Here is a 21,853-nt window from a genome sequence, read left to right as displayed (position 1 = left end):
TTTTTTTCAGGACAATGGGCAAGGCTGATTTGGACTTCAACTACATCACAAGCCGAATCGCTGGTGAGTCACATAATGCACTTGTGCTGAAAATACGGTAGTTTTCAATGTGACTGACTTATTGTGCTGAAACGGTAGTTAGTTAGCATTGAAGATTTATGAGTACTTCAAGAGCATTTCCGTCATTTATGGCAGGTTTGACCACATAGCTGTTACTACCCACACCTGCTACACTCACTACCTTGCAGGAAGATGTCGCACATTGTGTTTTTCATAAAAATCTGTTCCTGTGATGCATCACTCCAGTGTGCTGTGAATGCTCCCAGCCCTATTCTTCCGTGCTCAGAGTGGTCATAAACACTAAGTTAACCCACTGTACTGAGAACATGACTGTCATGCTCTCATGTTCAAGTACGCAAATTCAGCTGTCGAGTGGGCGGAAGTATTTGTGCCAATAATGAGCATATTCTGGTGTCCTTTTATATTTGTTGTAGTTAGCTATGCTGCTATTAACATGTTGACATATTTCTGCCGTTACTTTGTCTTCTATAATAAGGGAGTAATTACTCATTGGCATCCACCCGAGCAAAGCCATACGGCTTCAGAGGAAAGCTATACAGCTTTCTCAGAAACTTCGTAGTTAAAGAAAAATTCGTCCTGGTCTGGGGATCGAACCCGGGACCACCGCTTGACCGGAGCAGTCGCTCTACCAATTGAGCTAACTGGGACGGCAAGCTTATGGTAGGGCGAGAGCGAATTGATCAATAACTCGAAGTGGGAACCGTGTTGGTCAAATGTTTAGGGGAATCCCCCAAGGTGGAGTAGATTTGTAATAAGGGAGTAATTACTCATTGGCATCTACCCGAGCGCAGCCATACGGCTACAAAGGAAAGCTATATAGCTTTCTCAGAAACTTCGTAGTTAAAGAAAAATTCGTCCTGGTCCGGGGATCGAACCCGGGACCACCGCTTCACCGGAGCAGTCGCTCTTATAACACGGTTCGAGTTATTGATCAATTCGCTCTCGCCCTACCATAAGCTTGCCGTCCCGGTTAGCTCAATTGGTAGAGCGACTGCTCTGGTGAAGCAGTGGTCCCAGGTTCGATCCCCGGACCAGGACGAATTTTTCTTTAACTACGAAGTTTCTGAGAAAGCTGTACAGCTTTCCTTTGTAGCCGTATGGCTGCGCTCGGGTGGATGTCAATGAGTAATTACTCCCTGATTACAAGTCTACTCCACCTTGGGGGATTCCCCTAAACATTTCACCTACTTTGTCTTCTATGCATTTTTTTACTGTTTAATAAGGACTGTTTGCCCTGTAGAGGTTATTCTTGTAGTAATGCTAGATGCGGTACTAGTCGCTTCCAGCAGCTGTGCCCCAGTATTAACAATCAGAGCAGTGACCCCCAACTAGCGGTGCGATAAGTCGCCACCATGGCAGGTTTGGGCCAGATGGGACAGACATGGGCCTTCTACTTGAAGGAGTATTTATTGCTCTTGAGCAGGTTACTCGCAACACAACAAACCGCCACCATAGCTAGCAAGAGAGTGTTTGGCATGTGTACCGTGTGAAAAACCACAACAGGGAGGGAGTATGCGAAGGGGAGAGGTGGTTTCAGCTTGCCTCGCACAGCTCTGCACTCATGGCCTGTGGCGGTCAGTTGCGCATGATGGCCAGGCGATTCAGTGACGGTGTTGGGTCTCATTGGCAGATATCTGATTCGTGCACATGCACGGCTCCTGCAAAAGACCAGAGATCCTCGGGAGAAAGGAGCTCCTCCAGGCCTGTTGAGAGGTCTCTCCGGCTCAAAACGGAAAGATGGGAGGCGCCGTGGAAGCATGAAAGGCCGGGGGGGGGGGTGTACAGGCCCTCCTCTTGCAATTCCTCTGGCAGCGCACATCTAGTTGTTTTGGGATGACCAAGTGTGGCCGCCATATACGGGATGGGGAGATATGCGTGTACATATCTCCACGGACCTTCCTCCCCAAAATGGTTTGAACACTGAGTTGTACCTTGTCAGCAGTCTGGTGTTGGTGGCAGAGGCTGAAACTGGACTACTGCAGTATTGTCAACAAGTTCTACTTTACCGCTTGAACAGAACAGGCAGAAGTGTCATCATTGGGTCTGGGGTAACAGTGGCTACCTACCTTGTGTTTTCTTTTGTGGGGCACAGGCATATGCAGTCGTGGACTGAAGTTTTCAAGATGAAAGTTTGCAGAAAAACAAAAGAATTTGTGTTGCCTCGCTACCAAACAGCAAGGGCTCTTTGCAGTGGACGGAGCACGCCTGTCCCTTCAGGTTTCCCAACTTTTCGGCCAACTGGTTTGCCTGACCGCGAAGGTGTAAATTTTTACCTGAACTCTCATCCTGCAATCTTCTGTCCATGATTTTATGTGGTCTCTTTCCTCTCAAGCTTGATTTCCAAGCCGATGTGCGACCTTTTGCCTCCTTCCTATTGCCTTGTGTTTTGTTGCCATTTATCGAGGTGAATGTGAGCACTTACGGTTTGCCACAAAGTTAGCTTTCTGTCGTCGTCATCATCATCATCAGCCCACAATTGTGTCTCCACAATTAACCCTGTCCTTTGCCAGTTGCGGCCACCGTATCCCCTCAAACTTCTTAATCTTTCTTAAGCTTTCTGTACCATGGCTGTAATCTTATGATGCGCCTTCCTGGTGTAATGGTTGCCCCGCACGCAGTTATGTCGTACCCGGCGGAGGGGCTGGAGTCGGCGTACCGCAACCACGTGGAGGACGTGCGGGCACTGCTGGACGCCCGGCACCGGGGCCACTACGCCATCTACAACGTGTCGGGGCGCGCCTACTCGTCGGCCAAATTCGACTGCAAGGTCACAGAGCGGGGCTGGCTGGCGCGCAAGGCCCCGCCCCTGCACACCCTCTTCAACCTGTGCCGCTCCATGCTGGCCTACCTGAGCCAGGACGCCCGGAACCTCTGCGTCGTCCACTGCCTCGTGAGTGAGCGGGGCAGGAAAGCGGCGCCCTCTAGCTTGGCACAGCAGTGTTACACGCATGCCTTTTTAGAACTTGTTGTGCTTCTTCACTAGAAAATGTTCATATCTTCGTTTAGTTTTTCTGCGAATGGCAAACTGCTTGTTTTATAGTTGCTATCAAACCCTGCTGCAATGAATGCTGCTGCAACGAAATTGCTGCCACTGCGAAGTATTTCGGATTCCCCTTTCATTCAGTTTCCAAACCATGTGTGGTTCTGCTTAAACAATATTTCCCTGAGTAAGCAGCCGATTTTTCACTTGCCACATAGCACTAAACAGACACGGACACAAGGAGACAAACAGAACGAGCGCATCCTGTGTCCGTGTCTGTTTAGCGCTATGTGGCAAGTGAACCGTCACCAACTTGCCCAAGCTTCCATTCTAGCTGATTTTTCTTTTTGTGGATTCAAATAAGGCCATTGAGTTCAGTATCTCTTGTGATTTCACCAAAAATGACCCCTGAAGTAACTTTGCTCTATTCAGTGGTACCGCTGACATTCCCAGTGGAACCTGCATTAGTTCGAAGGCATGAGCGCACAACAATACAGTCTGGCAATACAGTCTGGCCTGCGATAGTTTTGCCAATGGCTTGCACTCTGCACGTGCGACTTATGGCTGTTAGTGTGAGGCAGCTTTCTGGACTGCTTTTAGGAGGTTTGAGTCCCTCTTGACAGTCATTGGCTGCTCCTGTGCTAATTTGTTTTTAATGTTGTATCTCGAAAGAAATGCTATGAGCTGTGTGCTGACTGCATTTAAATCTGTCATCTTGCTGTCCTGCCGTTCCTCTTCTCTGTTGACTGGCTGCAGGATGGCAAGGGCTCGTCAGCAGTGCTGGTGTCGGCGTTCCTGGTGTTCTGCCACCTGTTTGACAGCCCCGAGGAGGCCCTGCAGATGTTTGCAGTGCGCCGCTGTCCCGTCACACTCTGTCCCTCCCAAATCAGGTGCGTTGCCCTCTGGAAAGCCAAGTGAATTGACATCAGTAGTGGTACAATTAAAATAAGTTAATGCGTTACATGTATTCCCTTCAGGGCACTGCAAAATCGTTGTATAATAGGCACAGTGCCCACAAATGTAGATGCAGTAAAATGAGCTAGAATCTGAAAAACCATCTATAGAAATAAATCAGGCTAGCCATGCAAAATGAACCCTTAAAATCAGTTTTAAAAGTATCTATACCTTTCTGTTTTATGATAGCTCTGGTATAGCTGCAGTGAGTGTGTGTTTTGGCTTGCTTGTTTTGGAACCATGAGTTATAAACTTTAGCATCAGAATTTAGCGAAGTTAGCGTCAGAATTTTCAACATTCCTCCAATGTGTTTAGTAGGCATTGGATAAAACAGCGCAATGGACGAGACAAGAGAAGGACAAACACCAGCGCTGACTAACAACCAAATAGTTTATTGCTACAGGCGAGGCAGCATATCTGTCCCGTCAGTGCTGGTGTTTGTCCTCCTCTTGTCTCGTCCGTTGCGCTGTTTTATCCAGTTCTCCACAAATGTACCAACCAGGCCCGTATTTGCCCTCTTCTGGAATTCAGTAGGCAGTGTGTGGCCTACACGGCTTTTTTGTTGGAAACACAAGCTGCTTCAGAGCTCGCGCTTATCCGTACCTCGGGATCTGTGTGTACTAAGGTGTGCCCTCGGTGTTGTTGGCAGGTACATCCAGTACATGTCGCAGATGGTCTCCCAGAACCACCAGGTGCTTCCCCACCGGTTTCCGTTAAACATCGTGGCGCTCACCCTCAAGCCTGTGCCCCTGTTCACCAAGCTCAGGTGAGTTCCTCTTCTTCATCATCATTGCCATCATCGTCAGCCTACTACTGACCGAAGTTTTACCTGAGTTCTGTTCAGTGATGTCTGACCGAAGTTTTATCTCTGTGCAACGATGCAAGAGCTTGTACAAGGGGCCAAGACCTTGTGAGGCTCTTAGCCTTTAGCCTTAGCCTCCTCGTAGACTCTGTCTGAGGAACATTAGCCTTTAGCCTTGGCCTCCTCGTAGACTCTGTCTGAGGAACAAATAAAGGAAAGGAATACGACCAGTGCAGGGCCAAGGCCTCTCCCATATCTTTCCAATTAACCCTGTCTTAATCTCATCCGCCCAGCTAACTTTCTGCCGCCCCCTGCTACACTTACCTTCTCTTGGTACTCAGTCCGTTACCATTAACGACCGTTAACGACCATCGGTTATCTGTACTATTACAGCTTGAGAGGTGGTGCATCAGGAGGGTTGAAAATCCTTCTCTCCTTTCTGCAGCTGTAGTAGTAAAGTGGAGATCCTTTAATTTGACCCCTTCTGGGCGCACAAGTCAGAGTTTAAAATAAAAGATAAACTTCTAAATTTACTGTGAATTGAAGCCTTATTTCATCAAAAGTACTTCATCTTTTACCTGTCAGTGACTTTGAAAACACGGTGGGGTCATGAAGCTTGTATCAAAGCCTGTGCTAGACTAGTTGCAATGCTCTGTTCTCTCTGTGGCAGGGATGGGGCCTGATGGGCTCATTGGGCTGTTAAAGATAGTTACGTTAAGTGATGTAAGTAGTGCATTTAGGTTATCTTTGTCTCTGTTCTGTGCTTCTTTTGCAGGGACGGGTGCCGGCCGTTTGTGGAGATCTACGTTGGTGAAGAGCGGGTACACAGCACGTGCCAGGAGTATGAACGGATTGCGTGAGTGATAGTTTCTCGTGGTGATTCACTCGTCCTGATGATGTTAAGCTTGTTTTGTGCATTGGCTGCTTTTTTGAAAGTGCAGTCTATTAAGCGAATGAGTTTGCTTAAATGTGTTAACACTGACACTAATTCTGGGGTTTTGAGTAACCAACTTGCATCGTAACATTTTCGAGGCTTGGCCTATTGTCCTCGAAAAGTCTCTTTCAAAGGCTGAATGTTAGTTGAGGGATTGGAAACATTGTCTGAAGTTTTGCTTTTCTAGTTGAGAAAGTTGAGGAAGTGGGACTTCGTTGGCGAGCAGTGGAGTGAGGTATTCATTCTAATTACGACTAGCATTGTTAGTCAAGGACTGTAGCTTAATTCAATACCGCCGTCGCGGTGGCTCAGCGGTTACGGTGCTCGGCTGCTGTCCCGAAAGACGCGGGTTCGATCCCGGCCGCGGCGGCTAGAATTTCTTTGGAGGAGAAATTCTAGAGGCCCGTGTACTGTGCGATGTCAGTGCACGTTAAAGAACCCCAGGTGGTCCAAATTTCCGGAGCCCTCCACTACGGCGTCTCTCATAGCCTTAGTCGCTTTGGGACGTTAAACCCCAGAAACCAAACCTAATTCAATACCTTCTATCCAGACATTTTGTTTGTGAGTTCTTGCTCATGCAGACTTTATGCCGACCGATGTAAATTCACCCCAAGTTTTGTTGCATTTCTTGTTGTACTAAGAAGCCCTCAAAGAAGCCTGAAAAGATCCGTTATAGAAAAGCAATTTGTAATTTAAATGCGTAAACTAACTGTGCACATTTCACGAGCTATAGTTCGGGAGTACTGTGGAGAATTTTGTCTTTACTGGCTAACTGTCTCTGTCTGCCTTTTCTCTTTTGTGCACCATCCGACATTGCATAGCCACCACAACTATGCAGAGAAGCAGCTGACCATTCCACTGAACGTTGGAGCAGCGGGAGACATCACAGTCGCAGTCTACCACGCTCGGTCATCGTTTGGAAAGGTTAGTTGTGTTACCATGGAAAAAATAATAGGCCAATGTTGTTTCAGTAGTCATTGGAGTCTGGGGCTTCTTTTAGATGGAAGACTCTGTGCATGACACAGCATCATTAAATTGCTGTATCTTTATTTAAACATGGCCTTCTTTAGCAAGTCTCTTAATGGAACCCATGGTCTTCCAGGTGATGCCAATCAAGATCTGCCAAGTCCAGCTGTATTCCGGGTTTGTGGCGCCCGGCACTACCCAACTGACGTTTTGTAGGTGAGCCCCAGCATGTAGACCAGACTCCAAAAGGGGCTTCATGGTGGTAGCTTTAAGGATAAAAGCAGTGGCATGAAAGAGTAGAAAAAAAAAAATGCTTTTAATGAGCGGTATCATTAACACTGCAGTTTTTTTTTTTGGTGATGCAGTCCTAAGCAATTTCAGAATGACTCTGCTTTGGAGGAATTGAATTGAAGATTAGAGGACAGAACTGCTGACCGTAAATGAAGTAATTAAAGCTTGATGACATCTTGGTATGCCATATGGACACCTTGTTTGCAGCGCAACCTGTAAGTGTATTACTGTCGGTTGCAAGCAAACATTAAGTCTTTGGCTTTGAGGTAAATGCGAATTAAAAAAATTAGCTGCTGATCAAAGTGGATATTTTCAATTATTTTTTAATAGAGGGGCTGTTACATTTAAATGCCTTAGCTAGCTGGGATTGAGCCGCATTAGCCAGACTCCCCAGCAGGTTCAGATGGCACTGAACTGTCCTCTCCAAAACACTTTATTACACCAACTTTTGCCCGTGAAGTACATTTATAGAAGTGACAATGACTGCGCTTTGTGGTTCACAGTGGGCCTATTGCTTCGTGTCCAACACACGTTCCCTGTGTTCCTGCCATTGGGTTGCAGCAGTTCTTGTGTTTCGCGTGGTACGGCATTGCAGGCACGAGCTGGACGGCATTGAGGAACCGGACCGGTACCCCGAGGGCTTCATGCTCTCCCTGGATGTGCGGGTGGGTGAGACTCCCAGCCAGCGGCTCACCAATGGCCTGTGGGCCGACCTGGAACACCTGGAGACCAGTGCTGCAGTCCTGTTCAGCACTGATGAGGAGCTCGAGGCCTGCATCGGTGAGTGGTACCCAGGTGCTCATGTCTTGAAACTCTAAGAACACCATGCTTTGGTTGCTTGTTCTTTCTGAGCAGTTTGTAATTCATTGTGTAATTTCATATATTATTGAATTTCTTTCCTCATGTTCTTTCAGTTTCAGTTTCAAAAGGCAAATAAATGGCAGCTGTGACATCACAGATGAGTTGAGGTCACATGAGACCTAACAAAAACTGCGAAAGTTTAGCTGCATTTTTGTTGGTTTTCATTCCATCTCTTGTCATTCCATCTCAGGTGAAGCCAATTAAAATGATAAAGCAGTGATTATTTTGCTGTTTTTGTGTGCATATGTGACGACCCCAACTCATTTGAGCTGCCACAGCTGCCGGCTGTCTTTTGAAACTGATATGAGAAAAACAGTGAAGAAGAAATTTAATTCACTTGCGCACTTTTGTTAGGAAGCTTTATGTGACAGTGTTTCTCACAACCTGTGCATTGCTGCCTTGTTATGCAGAGGCTGGTACACTGTAACGGATGTTTGTCATCATTGTGCAGGCCACTTTTCGCGGAATGCGCCCCCTAGGCCGCCTCCTCCGCCCACCCCTAGCCTACCCAGTCGGGACACTTCTCCGCAGCAGTCGGAGGGTGACATCGCCAGCACCACCACATCTGCAGAGGTGAGCGCCCCCTGGTGGGGCCCTCTGTTCTTTGCACACTTCGACAGTTGGTCCATTGCAGGGCATAGTAAAACTGCGGTACGATCAACATTTTTACCTGCTAGTAAAGCGTTTTGGTGTTGCCACATTGGGGCACTGAGGTCAGATGACTGAGAGCATGAACACAAGTGTTGGGACAATACAGTCAACGGTAAAGTGGTGCTCGATTTTTTTCATGCCAAAGTACAATTCAGGCTATGAGAGGTTGTCTGAAATGCTTTTTTGAGAACCTGATGAGATAAAAGAGTTCGAACGTACAAAACTCGTGAGTTAAGCATACCAAGTTGTTTTTCATTAGCATTCAAAGTGGTGACATAATCGCCAATTAAAGATACGAAGATTTTCAGTCTTCTCCTCACAGCATAGGAGGAAGGCAGAGAAACTAGATGATGACATCATTGTTTATGACGTTCATAATTTCTGCTGCCTTCACCCACTCCGTGCCATGCATCATCTGATGCTGCCAAACAATGGATTGCAGCTTTCGCCTTCGGCGGCTTTAGTTTTCTTCCACCAAGCAAATGTTTCTGCTTTAGAAACGTACTACTGCTGTAGAGGACGTCGTCATCGGCCTCCTTGGCTGCCGCTGTGTGCTGCGGAGAAGTCTGAATGCCACCGCAGCCTTATTCAGCAGTTATGTTTTAAGTGCTAGCTTGGTAAACTTTGCATGCTTTACCCACAGCTTTCACACATTCGACCTCTTTAAGCTCGTGGAAACCTCTTCTGTGAAAAATGCAGAGATGAAATCACAGTAACTGATATTTTAATCTCATGCATAGAACTTGAAACACTCAGAAACAAGTTTTTTACCTCGTTTTACAACCAACACATCCCTTTTCATCCGTCATTGATTTTAGGTGAAGAAGCTCTTATTGATAAGTCAAGTGTTTTCAACTTTTTAAAAGAAGCCAATGTACTAGAAAAACTCTAAATTTTTACCCTGTGCTTTACAATTTATTGACACACCTCAGTCACCCTCCCATCGTGAGAAGACGGCTGAGGTCACTATTACATCGGTTGGGGACCTCGAGATCCTTGCACAGCCAAGGATGGCTGCTGAGGTTGCCAACCCTTTTTAAAGCATTCACCATAAGTCTCTTCTAAAATTTTGTCATATTTACTAAGTTGCACAAATTAACTTTTTAGGCCCTTTACACCGCCATTCATTTAGACTTTTGTATAACATCTATCTAGAAGAATTTTCTATACCCGGAGCTTGGCGCATGATAGCCTTAGTCGCTTATGCGCCAATGAACTCAACTCAACTCAACTCAACTCAACTCAACTCTTCTGCTGATACCTCCGCACTCTGAGCACGATTTGCTGCATGGCCGCAGAACTTGCTGGGCCCGATCCGCAAGCCAGCGGCAGACGGCGGAAGTGCGGCTGCCAACAGCGACACGGCAGTGCCACCGCCGCGGCCCAAGGCAAAGGAGGTGGACCTGCTCAATCTGGCGAGCTTCTCCATCGACGACGGCAGCGGGAACGGCAAGGGGCCGGCTGTGCCTTCGGACCACACAGTGGACGACCTGCTGGGCACATCTCTGACCAGCCAGCCAACCTCAAACTTTGACTTGCTAGTCAACCACGCGGTAAGGGCCAGCCTTCAGATAAGATTTTAACAGGACAGTGAAAAAAAAGTGTCAGCTGAAAAACGTAGTAGCCGGAACCAGCGCGTGAGCAAATTGTGCATCGTTATCTGCCACTTTTTTTTTTGTTTCTTACAAGCGCGACGTGCTTCTCTACAATTTGTGAAGCTTTTTGGTTCTCGCAATGCAGAGCATTCGAAGCGTCCTGTGATGGTTCTCCATCTATCTGCCTGTGCAGCTATTGGTAGAAGGGAGGCAGTAGTGAGGAGGGAGCACAAACTGAGCGGGCGAAGTTGCAGCACGTGAGCATCTGCGCGGTTTTCGCGGCGTCTGTTTCAGTGCTAGAAAATCATTGTCTACTGGAATCTAAATTGTACCTTCTAAGCTGCAGAGGACCAGGAAAATGCAGATGACAAACAGCTGGAGCCATCCCCCCCCCCCCCCCCCCCCTTGACATCTTGTACAGGGTCCGTCAAAAGTTCCCAGGCCACATGGTCCGCTTTTCATCGGTATATCCTGGCACTTAAGATTCCAATAGAGCTATCGAGGTTTTCAGATGGTAGAACGATCCTTCTTCTATTCTCTACAGATATTTTGAGCTTCGAGGGTTTCTCAACAGCCCGACTATGCTGCTCAAAAGCAAACCTTGTGGCCTTGGAACTTTTGACGGACCCTGTACATCACTGCCCATGCACCTACTGCCGCAGTATAGTTTTGTTTTTGTGCCTTTGGAATTGGCGCTTGCGTTTAGCGGTGCTAGAAGTCGCTGAAAGCTGTGGCGGTCAAGTGCCGGTGGATTGCAGAGTCCCACCTCGTCCAGTGCACCATCATGGTTCCTCACGTCCGAAGTGTAGGCTGTGGAAACGCTGGCGTTGAGTAAAGCACTGTCACAAGGTGACATTCAAGACGTAGGTGACATTCATGCAGGCCACAGTTGCAACATAATAGCCAAGTTTGTATTGTGTGGATGTCGTCGGAAGCTTGAGCAGGACTGGCTGCTGGATTTGTAGCTGCTGGGAAATTGCAGCACATGGCAGTGTAACAGCGGGTTACTATGGTGGAAGGTGCATGAAGCTGCATGAAGTAGGATAATGCGAGATGTGATAATCTTTCCGATTGTGTGGGTGTGAACAGAGAATCCAGTAATGTTAATAAGCGAAGAGGTGGTTGTCAGGGTGCATGCATTAGAGACACTTGACAGCATGGAATACACTTCCTGTAATGTGCTTTGCTGCGTGCGTTATAACACATTAGATTACTGTATCTTGTTTAATGTGTTTACATATGCTTAAGTTGTGTAATTAAGCTCCTCATGGCAGATGCTGGTATGAAAAAATATGTGACAAGTCCATGGGGGAGTCTTCCCGATTTTCACATGCTACCATTGCTTCGCTGGCTTCAAATTGCTACATTGACACTATTACACTGAGATGGAAATTAGTTTCTGCGCTACGTTCTTACTTGGTGCCATTGCCATATCATCACAGTCGAGATGCTCTGTCCATAGTATGAGCGGCTGCCTACGGCATGCTTTGGCAACTTTAAGCTTCCTCGTCATTGGTGGTGATATAGCTAAGTCCGTAATGGTGAAAACTTGTACCACTCTGCATGTTTTCGCGAACTGTTGGCAAGAGGGTCACATATTTCTCTTCTTTGTCACCTGTCAGTCTGCCCAGCCTCCGCTGCTTGGTGACCTGTCTTCTTCGGCCACTGCTCCTGCCTTCGACCCGTTTGCCAATGCTGCCCCGGCGTCGTCTACGGTCCCGACGGTCAACCTGCTGGAGGCCAAGTCTCCGACGGCCGCCAAGGGCGCCGACCTCTTCGACCCTTTTGGCACGGCCACCCCGGCTTCTGCTGGCGCCGGCTGGGCAAACACCAGCGTCAGCGCGGGCAACACCCCACAGGTGAGGGGCACTGGAAGAGCTGCATCACGTTCAGGGAGAGGACTGTTTGCAACACAAGATGAGAACGTGCAGTCTTTGCAAAAAGTAAACAGCCCAAAAGGTTGCTTTTAAGCGGCGCTCTCGTAACGTTGATGGGATCCTAACTTTGAGAGGGAACAGGATGAATGTACCTCTCACCTTTGAGAGATTTGGAACGGTGATGATGGAAAATGAGGAACACAGCATTGCTTAAAATGATACATGTGGGGCTCTGTTCTTTCGATATGGGCTGCGCAGGGGTTGAAGCTCCCTGATGGCTGTGAGTGGCAGCAGATGAGCAGGAAAAGTTGGTTGAAAGAAGGAAAGAAGAAAAAAATGTGAACGTACGCACATGCACTGACAGTACCTGGTGGAAAAGAACACAAGAATCCTATTTTGCACTTAGGCAAGTGCGCTGGTTGTCCATGTAGCCAGTAGATGGCGCCATCATGATGGAGGCTCAAAGCTCTTATGACATTACTGCACTGTGCCCGGCTTAGCAGCCGTGACATTCTACTGTTTAGCATGAGGCTAGGCTGTGCATTGAATGCCCAGTGATAGTGGCAGCAAAGCGTTTACTTATGCTCTCATCATCCCGTGGGTTACCTCTTTCTGTCTGCACAAGCGTCGTTCCCCATGGAAATTAACTGTTGTTGCTTCGTGCAGGTGCGTGTATTCGTTTGTGTCATGACCTGCATCCGAATAGCACTGTCTGGTATCATGATGTGAGGTGGCATGGGAGGAGAGGGTGCTCTCTCTTCAGATGTCTCGGCAGCTGCACACATGCTGCACTGTATCAGTATCGACGTATCGCCATGAGCACGGCGTTAGGAGCGTTGGCAAAGTTTCCTTGCAACTCTTGGTGGAATTCATGGATGCTTTACGAGATAACCTTCAGGCTCAGATACGATGATACAGTGAAAGCTCGTTAATTCGACCCCCGTTAATTCGGAAAATCAGATAATTCGACGCGCACGCGAGGTCCCTACAATTATACATAGGAGTCTATTGGGCGAAACTCTCGTTAATTCGAACAAATTTTGCCGTGCGTCGGTTAATTCGACTTCACTCCGCAGCCCGCCAAGCCGGTGTGCCGAGAGCAAAAAGAAAAAAACTGCCACGAGCGGCGCTACTGTACGGCTGATAGGCCATCCGTATGGTCATTGTCGTCAGCAGCGTGAGCGAGGGTAGTCGCTCAAATTCGCTCGAAAAAGCAGACGGTGGTAACAGATTTCTTTGCCAAATAAAGGTACGTCCTGTTGTGGCAAACATTGTTTTTTGTTGTTCATTCGATAATTTGACATTCGGATAATTCAACAATTTTTCTCGGTCCTGTCAGTGTCGAATTAACGAGCTTTTACTGTAGGTTATTGCTAATCGAGGTGTTGGTGATAAGCCACTCATCATTTATGGACACCAGATGCATAAGGATTAGTGGAACTAGAGAAAAGGCAGGGACAAACAAATAGCGCACACAATATGTACAGTGCACAGATTTTAATGTTTGTGCATGTACATATTTTCAGGACTGAATCGGCTGACCCAGACCAAAATATACAATGCGTTCATACTTTCATATTTCATATTTCATATATTTCATATTTCAGCCTAAACAACATTTTTCATAACAGCAGAGTTTACACAAGCACAATGACATCGATGATGTCGACTTGTGACAAAAATAATTTTTGATCCTCAACACTACAGCCATGCCCTGCGCTGCCTCTTCTTCCCGTGCAGCACAAGCAGGGTGGCATCCCAAACAGCGTGTCGGCCTTCAACATGGCCGCCGCGGCAACGTCAACCAATGCCGGTGGCGCCGCCAAGCACGACACCATGCCGGGAACGTGGGACACCCTCTTCCCAGGCAGCACGTGGGTGCCGCTGGTCCCCTCGCAGGGCGGTGGCGGAGGAGGAGCGCCTGCGGCTGGGTTGACGCGGAACGCATCCACGCCTAACCTGGAGGCCCTGGGACGCAAGGCCGATCCGTTCGCAGACCTCGGTGAGCCACCCTTGGCTTTACTTTCATCTTGGCTGTGCAGCAGCTACGATAACCAACGGATCTGTTTCAGAGGTGGTTTCTAAACTGTGTGCAGAGGGTGTTTCAATGCGAGGGCCATTATTGTGAAGCCAAACAGACATTTAGACGAACCACGTCAGAGAAATTATGAAAAAATTCAGGGGGCACTTTGGCTCTCTAAAGTGCTGCAAGGCGAAAGCCTTTCTTGGCACACTGTTTGTCATTGATTGCAATACTGTTTGGGCTTTACTAGTGCTTTATTTGACTACACACTTTGACTGCCGACTTTGACTGCTTCTTTAGCACGACTCTCTCTCTGCTTCGATGAGTTTGGTTGTATCCATGGCTCTGTTCGCAGTTATGAGGTATGTAATGTGGTCACCCACAGATGCCGTACGCCCCGTGTCGGAGCGAATGACATCTATTTTATTAGTTGTCGTGGGCTCCGAAAGGGGGCGTCAGGCATCCGTTGGTGACCACATTACTTCGATACCGCGCACTCTGACGTCATAGCCATTTCGACCAGCCGAAAAGCGTGACACCTCTGTTGACAACCTTCTGTCGACAACGGTGGGGCATTAAAGGCTTTTGCCTTAAAATGTGTTCTCACTTGAGTCACACGAAGCAAATCCTCCCAACAATGATGCTGAGACTTCCCATGTCTTTTTTGCACTCAAAAGCTTCAGGCCTTCTTCTTCTCAATTGAATTTGTTCATTCGTTTGTTTTGACAGGCTTGCAGCAATGATTACGTCCTGGGCAAGCAGCCAGATGCCTAACACGGCTCTGTCCTTGTTTGTTGCGTGCAGGAAATCTGACAGGCGGTTCCACCGGAGCCGGTGCAGCTTCTAAAACTGGAACGGCAACGGGTTTCCCAGCCTGGTCACAGCAGAAGGCAGCCGGGGCCTCGGGCAGTCCGCAGCCGACCGGCAGTGGAACCCAGGTTGGCGGTGCCAACGCCAACGGAGCCAAGTGGAGGCCCGGCTCTGCTGTGCCTCCATCGGCCGCCACGGCTGCGGCGGGGCCTCCAAAGCCAAACTACAGCGCCGCAGCTGCGCAGGGCGGCACTAGCGTGTTCGCGGACAAGACTACAGCACCGGCAGGAGCTCCGTTCAGCAATGGTGAGGGTTGGACTTTTAAGAACTGCCTTGAACTGTTCTTGGAAGCTTCTGCACTCACACATACTTTTTCAAAAAAAAAGGCCCTCATTACCGTTGCTGCTGACTGAGCCTTTGCTGAATTTTTTTAATGTAAAAGCTTGTTAATTTGTAGTTTGCGGTGACATCAACCTAGTTCAAATTAACCAAAGTTCAAAGTATCGAAAGAGAACAAAAAAGTCGGTGCACTGCGATCGCAAAGCAATTGGTTAGTGAGGCTGCCCTTTTTATTGTTTAAAAAAACCCTCGATTGCCTGCATGTTTTTTCCCGAAGGCAATGGCCGACACCTGATCTGTCTTCGCCTTCAAAACCGGAGAGGCTGTCAGAATTCAGTGTGTCCCTAGTTCGCGCAGAAGAGGGCCGTACGCATTGTGATGGGTGTGCGACTGACTGAGGGAGTAGATAGACAGTGCCAACGTTTGCGCTAGCAAGTGCGTGTTACAACCTGCGGGTAGCTTTACCGAATGGTCTTGTTTGGAGCAAGTTGTTGGTGTTGACATTGTCGGCCACGAGAAACCGGATTCGAACACGCCTTTGTTTCGCCGCTAATCGGTGTGGCGGCTTGCAGCTGGGTCAAATCGGGGTCGCAGGTTTGATAATTAAGCTGCGCAAAGTGGCTGCGCAACTCTTGTTGACTTGGAAACTAAAGTTTGTGCAACCATTTAGGTCCAAACTCAAAAGTCACAGGACAGTTGCATGCTACTTCCTGCTAGATTCTCGAGCTTAGAGACCACGAGTCGCAAACCGCTGAACCAGTAAGGCTCTGCTTTGATCGCCATCTTATTTTTGATAAAGGTCAATAGTGTTCGTTTTGGTATAACCTGTATTTTTTGGCGATGTTTTGCTTCACTAACGATTCAGCATTGTATCCTGCGTGATTCGTCTCTTCAGTAAAGAAACTTGGCACAATTTTGGGTCAGATGCGCAGTTAATGCCGGCAAAAGCTCCTAAACTTCATTTCTCAAGTGCCAGTGTCATTGTGACACACTTGATTTGATGGATTTTGGTGCCTGTGGCTTTAGCTAGCACCTAAAAGCGAAAGCCAGTGCGGCTAGCTACTGAATTCTTGGAGATAATCGTTATCAAACACATGCAGTAAATGGACTCTCGGATGTCAGACACCTGCTTTGGCTATATGCTGCCTCTGGCCTTGCATGCTTCATGCGTCGTTTTTATCTTCTTCACATATCTGTCTTCGAAGAGGCAGCAGAATAATGAGGCTACATGAATGTGTGCTTTAGCCAGCGCGTGGTTAGACTTATCGATGGCAGGACCGATTTGCATTCGAATGAATGAGCTGCTTTATTGATGTGTATATACCGTATTTACTCGCATAATAGGCGCACTTTTTTTCCAGAAAATCCGGCTCAAAGTTCGGGGTGCGCCTATTACGCGGGGTAAAATTTCCGGAAATTTTTCGACTCGCAAAATTGAACACACCGCGTAAACGCACTCGTGTACGGGCCGCACCCCGTTTTCCCGAAGAAAATGTTAAAAAAAAAAAGATCCGTGTAAGGGTTTCACCGAAACTTTCCACGACACACGCGGGAATAGCCTTAGGAATGCACGCGCCGAGGCCTCCGCGATCGGCTCCGGCTGCGCGCAACGGGCGCTTGATCGCGGAGGCCACACACGCGTGCAGGAGCTTCCAGACGCCGCCCAGGAGGGCGCCCAAGGCCAAGCTTATCATCATCATCATCGCGTTCCTCCGCCGCGAGCTTTCGCTATCTATATCGCCATCAGCATCTCCAGCTCGTTTTTTTTTTTTTGTTGCTTTCAAGTGCCGGGATTTGCGGTAGCGCGATAGTTATCGTGGTTTATGGCTTTGCCGCGGAGAGCGTTGATGTTTTAGCTCGACGGGCAAGCACCTTAACAGCTACATGGCTGGGAGTTTGCTCTCGAACGCGGCAAGCGTGCGGCAGGTCGGAAAATACGACGTGGCCGAAAAGTGCGGCAGTTCAGCAAAAACTTTGTTAAAATAAAGACTGGGGAGCTGGGGGGGGGGGTGGCGAGGCGTCGGCTTGCAATCGTGTAAATACAGTATTGATCACAGTGCCAAGTTCGGGGTGCGCCTATTATGCGCGGAAATAAAAAAATCTGATTTTTCGCGCCCTAACTAGGGGTGCGCCTATTATGCGAGTGCGCCTATTACGCGAGTAAATACGGTACTTCAACGGAGTTTGGTTGGACGAAGTCACAGAGTTTGAATTATCCAGAAATTTGAATTAATGAAGTCTGAATTAATGAGGTTTCATGTACAGTCGGGGACAAAAGTCTCCGGACCACGTGTTCCTCTAACGAAGTTGATAGCTCTGCTATTAGTCGGCAGCTGGAGACCACACTTGTGGAGGTAAAAGTTAAATTTTCGTTCTTTCATCTCCACAAGTGCCTTATCCAGCCGCTGTCTGATAGTAGAGCTATTAGCTTTGTTTGAGGAACACGTGGTCCGGAGACTTTTGTCCCCGACTGTACTGTAACTTAAGTCCCATTAATTTGAAGTCCTTATTTATTTGAACTGAAGCATTGGCCCCATTCACATCAGGTTATTAAAAGGCACTCCTTAATTCAAATCACACATAATTTAGACAAACTTTTGTTCTCTCTTGAGTTTCAATTGCAAATACTCGACTGCGCTGTGTTTTGTGACCATACAGTGTCATCTACACAAGTGTGTCACCCTCGAATGCTGTTACAGTTCAGCTGAGAATTAACGCTTTCCTTTGTCTGTGTGCATGTAGGCCAGAAAGCCAAGCTGACGGAGGACACATTTGAGGACCTCCTGGGTGAGCAGGGATTCATGGGTTTTGGCAAGAGGGACACGGGCCCCAAGACAATGGCCGAGCTTCGTCGGGAGGAGATGGCCAAGGAGATGGACCCCATCAAGCTCATGGTGGGAGGCCCCACCTCTGTGTGTCTGGGTGGCATTGGCGCATGAATTTATTACCCAGCTTGTCAAGCAGAACTGTGACATGGCCAGCAGTGTAGCTGATGCTTGTACACCATGCAGGGAGCACAGGGTAGATCTTTGGGCTTAGATTATGGATGTCGATGAAAACAGCGTGCAGAGATGCCCCTTCTGATAAATACAGTAGACTCCCGTTAAGACAAACTCGCTTAAGATGAACCCTTGGTTAAGATGAACAGTGGTGGTCATTTGTTTGGTTTCCCATAGAGTCAATGCAAAAAAAATCTGCTTAAGATGTACACTGCACACGTGCTAATTGGTTAAGATGAACTTTCACGACCAGCCGTGCCCAAGCCGTGCAGCTTTACTCGACCATTCGAGCAGTATTTCAGCGGAAGGAAAGAAAAAAAAAGCTAAAAAATTGAAAGCTTTTTTGCACCGCCGATGCTCCATGCGACACGGGGAGGCACAGAGACCTAACCACGTCTCCGTTGAAAGGGCGATTCTGTGAAAGCAGAACTGTCGCTGCTCCTCCCCTGTGAGGGCACTGAAGGATATCTTGGAAGGTTAAGTGATATGCCTACGCTTGTAGCAAGCAGACGATTTTCTCGACAGACACAAAAGAAAATAACAGACTGGGCAACAGTCAACAGTGCCTGATGCACTGCACTAGTAGTGCAATAAATGCTTATGTTGCAATTATTTTTTTCCTAAAAGACTATTTCATGGCTTTGTTCACATATACGAAGTATTTGGACACACACTGCATGCTCGAACATCATTTTAAGAAGCACTCCTAATTAGATGAACTTCTGATAAGATGAACAGTCTTCATGGTCCCTTGGAGTTCGTCTTAAAGGGTACTGTACAGTTGAACCCTGACTACAACTTTCGGGGGACTGCACAAAACCATTATTATAATCTGGGCATCGTGTAATGGAAACCTCGTGCAACGAACACATTCATGTAATAAATGCACCCGCTACTCTGGCTGTAAATGAAATGTTATTTTTTATTTCACTTTTGCATTATAAAAGCGCAACTGGTGATCCCAGCATCAGTATAGTTTACGGACATCAAGTACAGTCTTTGTCAAAAGTAACCAGACTGCATGGTTTGCTTCTAGCTTGTATAGTGGCGCCCTTGTGGCTTTCCTAAAGCTCAAAAGGTGTTGGAAGGTAAGAACACTTCCAGTCCTTACCTTTCACGACCATTTCACCTTCAGGGAAGCTGCAAGGACTCTACTGTACGAGCTAGAAGCAAACCATGCGGCCTGGTTACTTTTGACAAAAGCTGTACTTTGTGTTTGAGGGTTCGGTTGCAGCTTACATGTTAATATCATCCGCATTAGGGTGGGGGTTTGAGCGTCCAAATTTCTGCCTATGCACACAATGCACTCTGGCTTGGGCATATCATAAGTTCATATCATCCTGAAAGTCGCATTTTTAAAATTTTTTTTTTTCCTGGCAGTGCTGGGCTGGCAATGCTTCAAGAACTTACCTCCGGCCAGAGCTCCTCTGTTGCAGCTCATATTGAGCGCGATAATACTTGCATACATACACAGACGCGCACAAACATGCATCTTTCATTTTTTCAAGGGAAGAGGGAACCAGTTGTGAAAAAGCATTTCAGTTTTACGGCCAAACGGATGAGGAAAGTTGTGCTGTAGTTTTTCACTGGTGGCGCAATGCGCTCTTCTCAACATCCGCAGATCATGGACTGGACGACGAAGAAGGAGCGCAACATCCGGGCACTGCTCTGCTCCTTGCACACGGTCATCTGGGAGGGCTGCCGCTGGACCGAGGTGGGAATGCACCAGCTGGTGTCGCCCGCAGACGTCAAGCGCTGCTACCGCAAGGCCTGCCTCGCCGTGCACCCAGACAAGGTGGGGGCCTCGCTGTTGCCGCCACACTCTACTCGGAGGGGGCACTGCCATAGCCTGTGTGCTTCTGAAGCATGCTGCCATACCACTGTTATACTACTCAGTCTTCAGAAGTGTTCGAATTCAGCCGTGGCAGCCAGATTTAGGTGTAGATGAAACCAGAGTTCCTCAGTAGCTTTCTGGTAATGAAGCTTCCACGTAGCGGTACGGGAGAGGTTTGTGCGCTGCCAGGAGTGGCTGCACTGTGGCGCTAGTGGTCGTGCGGAGGCCAGCGGGGAAGGCGCCTGCCATTGGCAATGATCTGACGCACTGGCATTGTGGTGAATTGTCACTGCATTCTCTCAGTGCATTCAATATACAGTAAAACCTCGTTAATTCGAACTCGGTTTATTCGAAATCCCGCGTAATTCGAAGGTTTTCGGCGGTCCCAACAGTTTCCATGCAAAATTTGCCGGATAATTTGAACAGCCAGCGCGCCCCTATCCGGATAATACGTAGGTTTAAACCGTGGCCTCCGTGATTCGCGAAAAGAAAAATGCGTTGCCAGTCTCTGAGGCCAGTATAGTTGAGTTGCTGGAGTGGCAGCCAGGCGGCACTGTAAATAAATGTTCGGTTTCCGGTGGTTTGTTGTGCCTCAGCGATCTGCACGGTACACTACTAGTCTCGGAGGCTAGCTTTAGTTGACAAAGCAACAACCAGGTGCCACTAGGTCACAATTTTTCTGGCTCCGTTTCCGTTGTTTGTCTAGCTCGTGGCAGGCACTGCTCGTAGAGTTTTGATTGTTCGGTGCCGCGATCAAACGTGTTCTGTGTTCAGGCGCGTTTATACTCCAACGTAGCGCGCGCGCGGCACGGCGATGACCGCAGACGTGTCCGGCGGCTTCAGCGCACTCTGACCGCACCGTGGAGCATGTCTCTATTTCGCGCCGAGCGCGCTGAAGCCGCCCACCCAGAATGCACTGTGCACGCCTCCCGCGCCACTCCTCCCCTCTACCCCCTTCGCCACTTGCCTCCTCTCCCAGGCGGCGTGTCGAACTAAGAACGTTTTGCGCTCGCGTCGGAGCTCCGCTCCAAGCAGTGCCCCTAATCAAAGGGTGGCAGAAGAGCGAGCGCCCGCCGCCCGCCCGCCCTCCCACCCCTCTCCTCCCGTAGCCACAAGTAGTAGTCGCGTCGGAGCGCCTGGCGTAGCGTCGCCGATCTGACGTATCCGACCACAACCGCTCTCGCCCGCGCGCCGAGAACGTCGGAGTATATACGCGCCTCTAACTACCGCACCAAGCAGTCTCGCATCGATGACTACTTCAAGTGACCGTTTTTCAGGCAAAATAAAGGTGCAGTGTTGATGCAGCCATGTTTCGTACGTTTATTTCTCATTTTTCGTAGATTTTTGATATTTCGAAAACCCGGTTAATTCGATGATTTTTCGCGGTCCGACGGACTTCGAATTAACGAGGTTCTACTGTAGTGCGATGGTGACGAATACCGAAGACATGCTGTGCTCCGTGCTGTCAGTTCGTCAGCAGGAAAAGCGCAAAAATGTGTTGTTGTTTGCCTCTTTGGTGACTGTTAATTAATTAACGTTAATGGTGATTAATTGGCGCTTTTGTGCATGCATTGTTTCTTTTTTTATAACTTATGAGTATATTTTGTGTACTGTGCGCTTTGGGCATTATTATTTGTAACTGTATATAAACTCAATTGTTTCACATCTGCTGTCAGCGTTCGCCTTCGAATGGTCGTACAGTACTACAGCAAATTCTCTCATGTGATGGAGGATTTCAGATCTCTGTGGTAATGTTTCACATTCTTTGTAGTGGTTCAGCCAGGTTCTGCTGAACTTATTCTTCCTTAGAAACACTGCTCAAAGATGAAAAGCATGTGAAGGAATAATCATGATAC

General features: G+C 48.1%; 1 protein-coding gene across 3 annotated transcripts in view; it reads left to right on the top strand.

Annotated features, from left to right (window-relative positions):
* Positions 1-21,853, top strand: part of aux (cyclin-G-associated kinase) — a 49,883-nt gene that overhangs the window by 22,759 nt on the left and 5,271 nt on the right. For all 3 annotated transcript variants that reach the window (XM_089545093.1, XM_089545084.1, XM_089545102.1), the window contains 15 exons: positions 11-63; positions 2,700-2,971; positions 3,818-3,951; positions 4,665-4,781; positions 5,593-5,673; positions 6,573-6,675; positions 6,854-6,933; positions 7,604-7,788; positions 8,321-8,442; positions 9,819-10,073; positions 11,738-11,974; positions 13,733-13,994; positions 14,820-15,131; positions 17,907-18,058; positions 19,785-19,958. In XM_089545093.1, coding sequence (XP_089401219.1) covers positions 11-63; positions 2,700-2,971; positions 3,818-3,951; positions 4,665-4,781; positions 5,593-5,673; positions 6,573-6,675; positions 6,854-6,933; positions 7,604-7,788; positions 8,321-8,442; positions 9,819-10,073; positions 11,738-11,974; positions 13,733-13,994; positions 14,820-15,131; positions 17,907-18,058; positions 19,785-19,958 — 2,539 coding nt within the window. The remainder of the gene's footprint in view (positions 1-10; positions 64-2,699; positions 2,972-3,817; positions 3,952-4,664; positions 4,782-5,592; positions 5,674-6,572; positions 6,676-6,853; positions 6,934-7,603; positions 7,789-8,320; positions 8,443-9,818; positions 10,074-11,737; positions 11,975-13,732; positions 13,995-14,819; positions 15,132-17,906; positions 18,059-19,784; positions 19,959-21,853) is intronic.

This window comes from Amblyomma mixtum, chromosome 1 (assembly GCF_055824585.1).
Source record: "Amblyomma mixtum isolate Tamu chromosome 1, ASM5582458v1, whole genome shotgun sequence".
Lineage (NCBI taxonomy): Eukaryota > Metazoa > Arthropoda > Arachnida > Ixodida > Ixodidae > Amblyomma > Amblyomma mixtum.
Note: the sequence above shows the minus strand (reverse complement) of the source record. Positions and strands in the feature narration are given on the sequence as shown.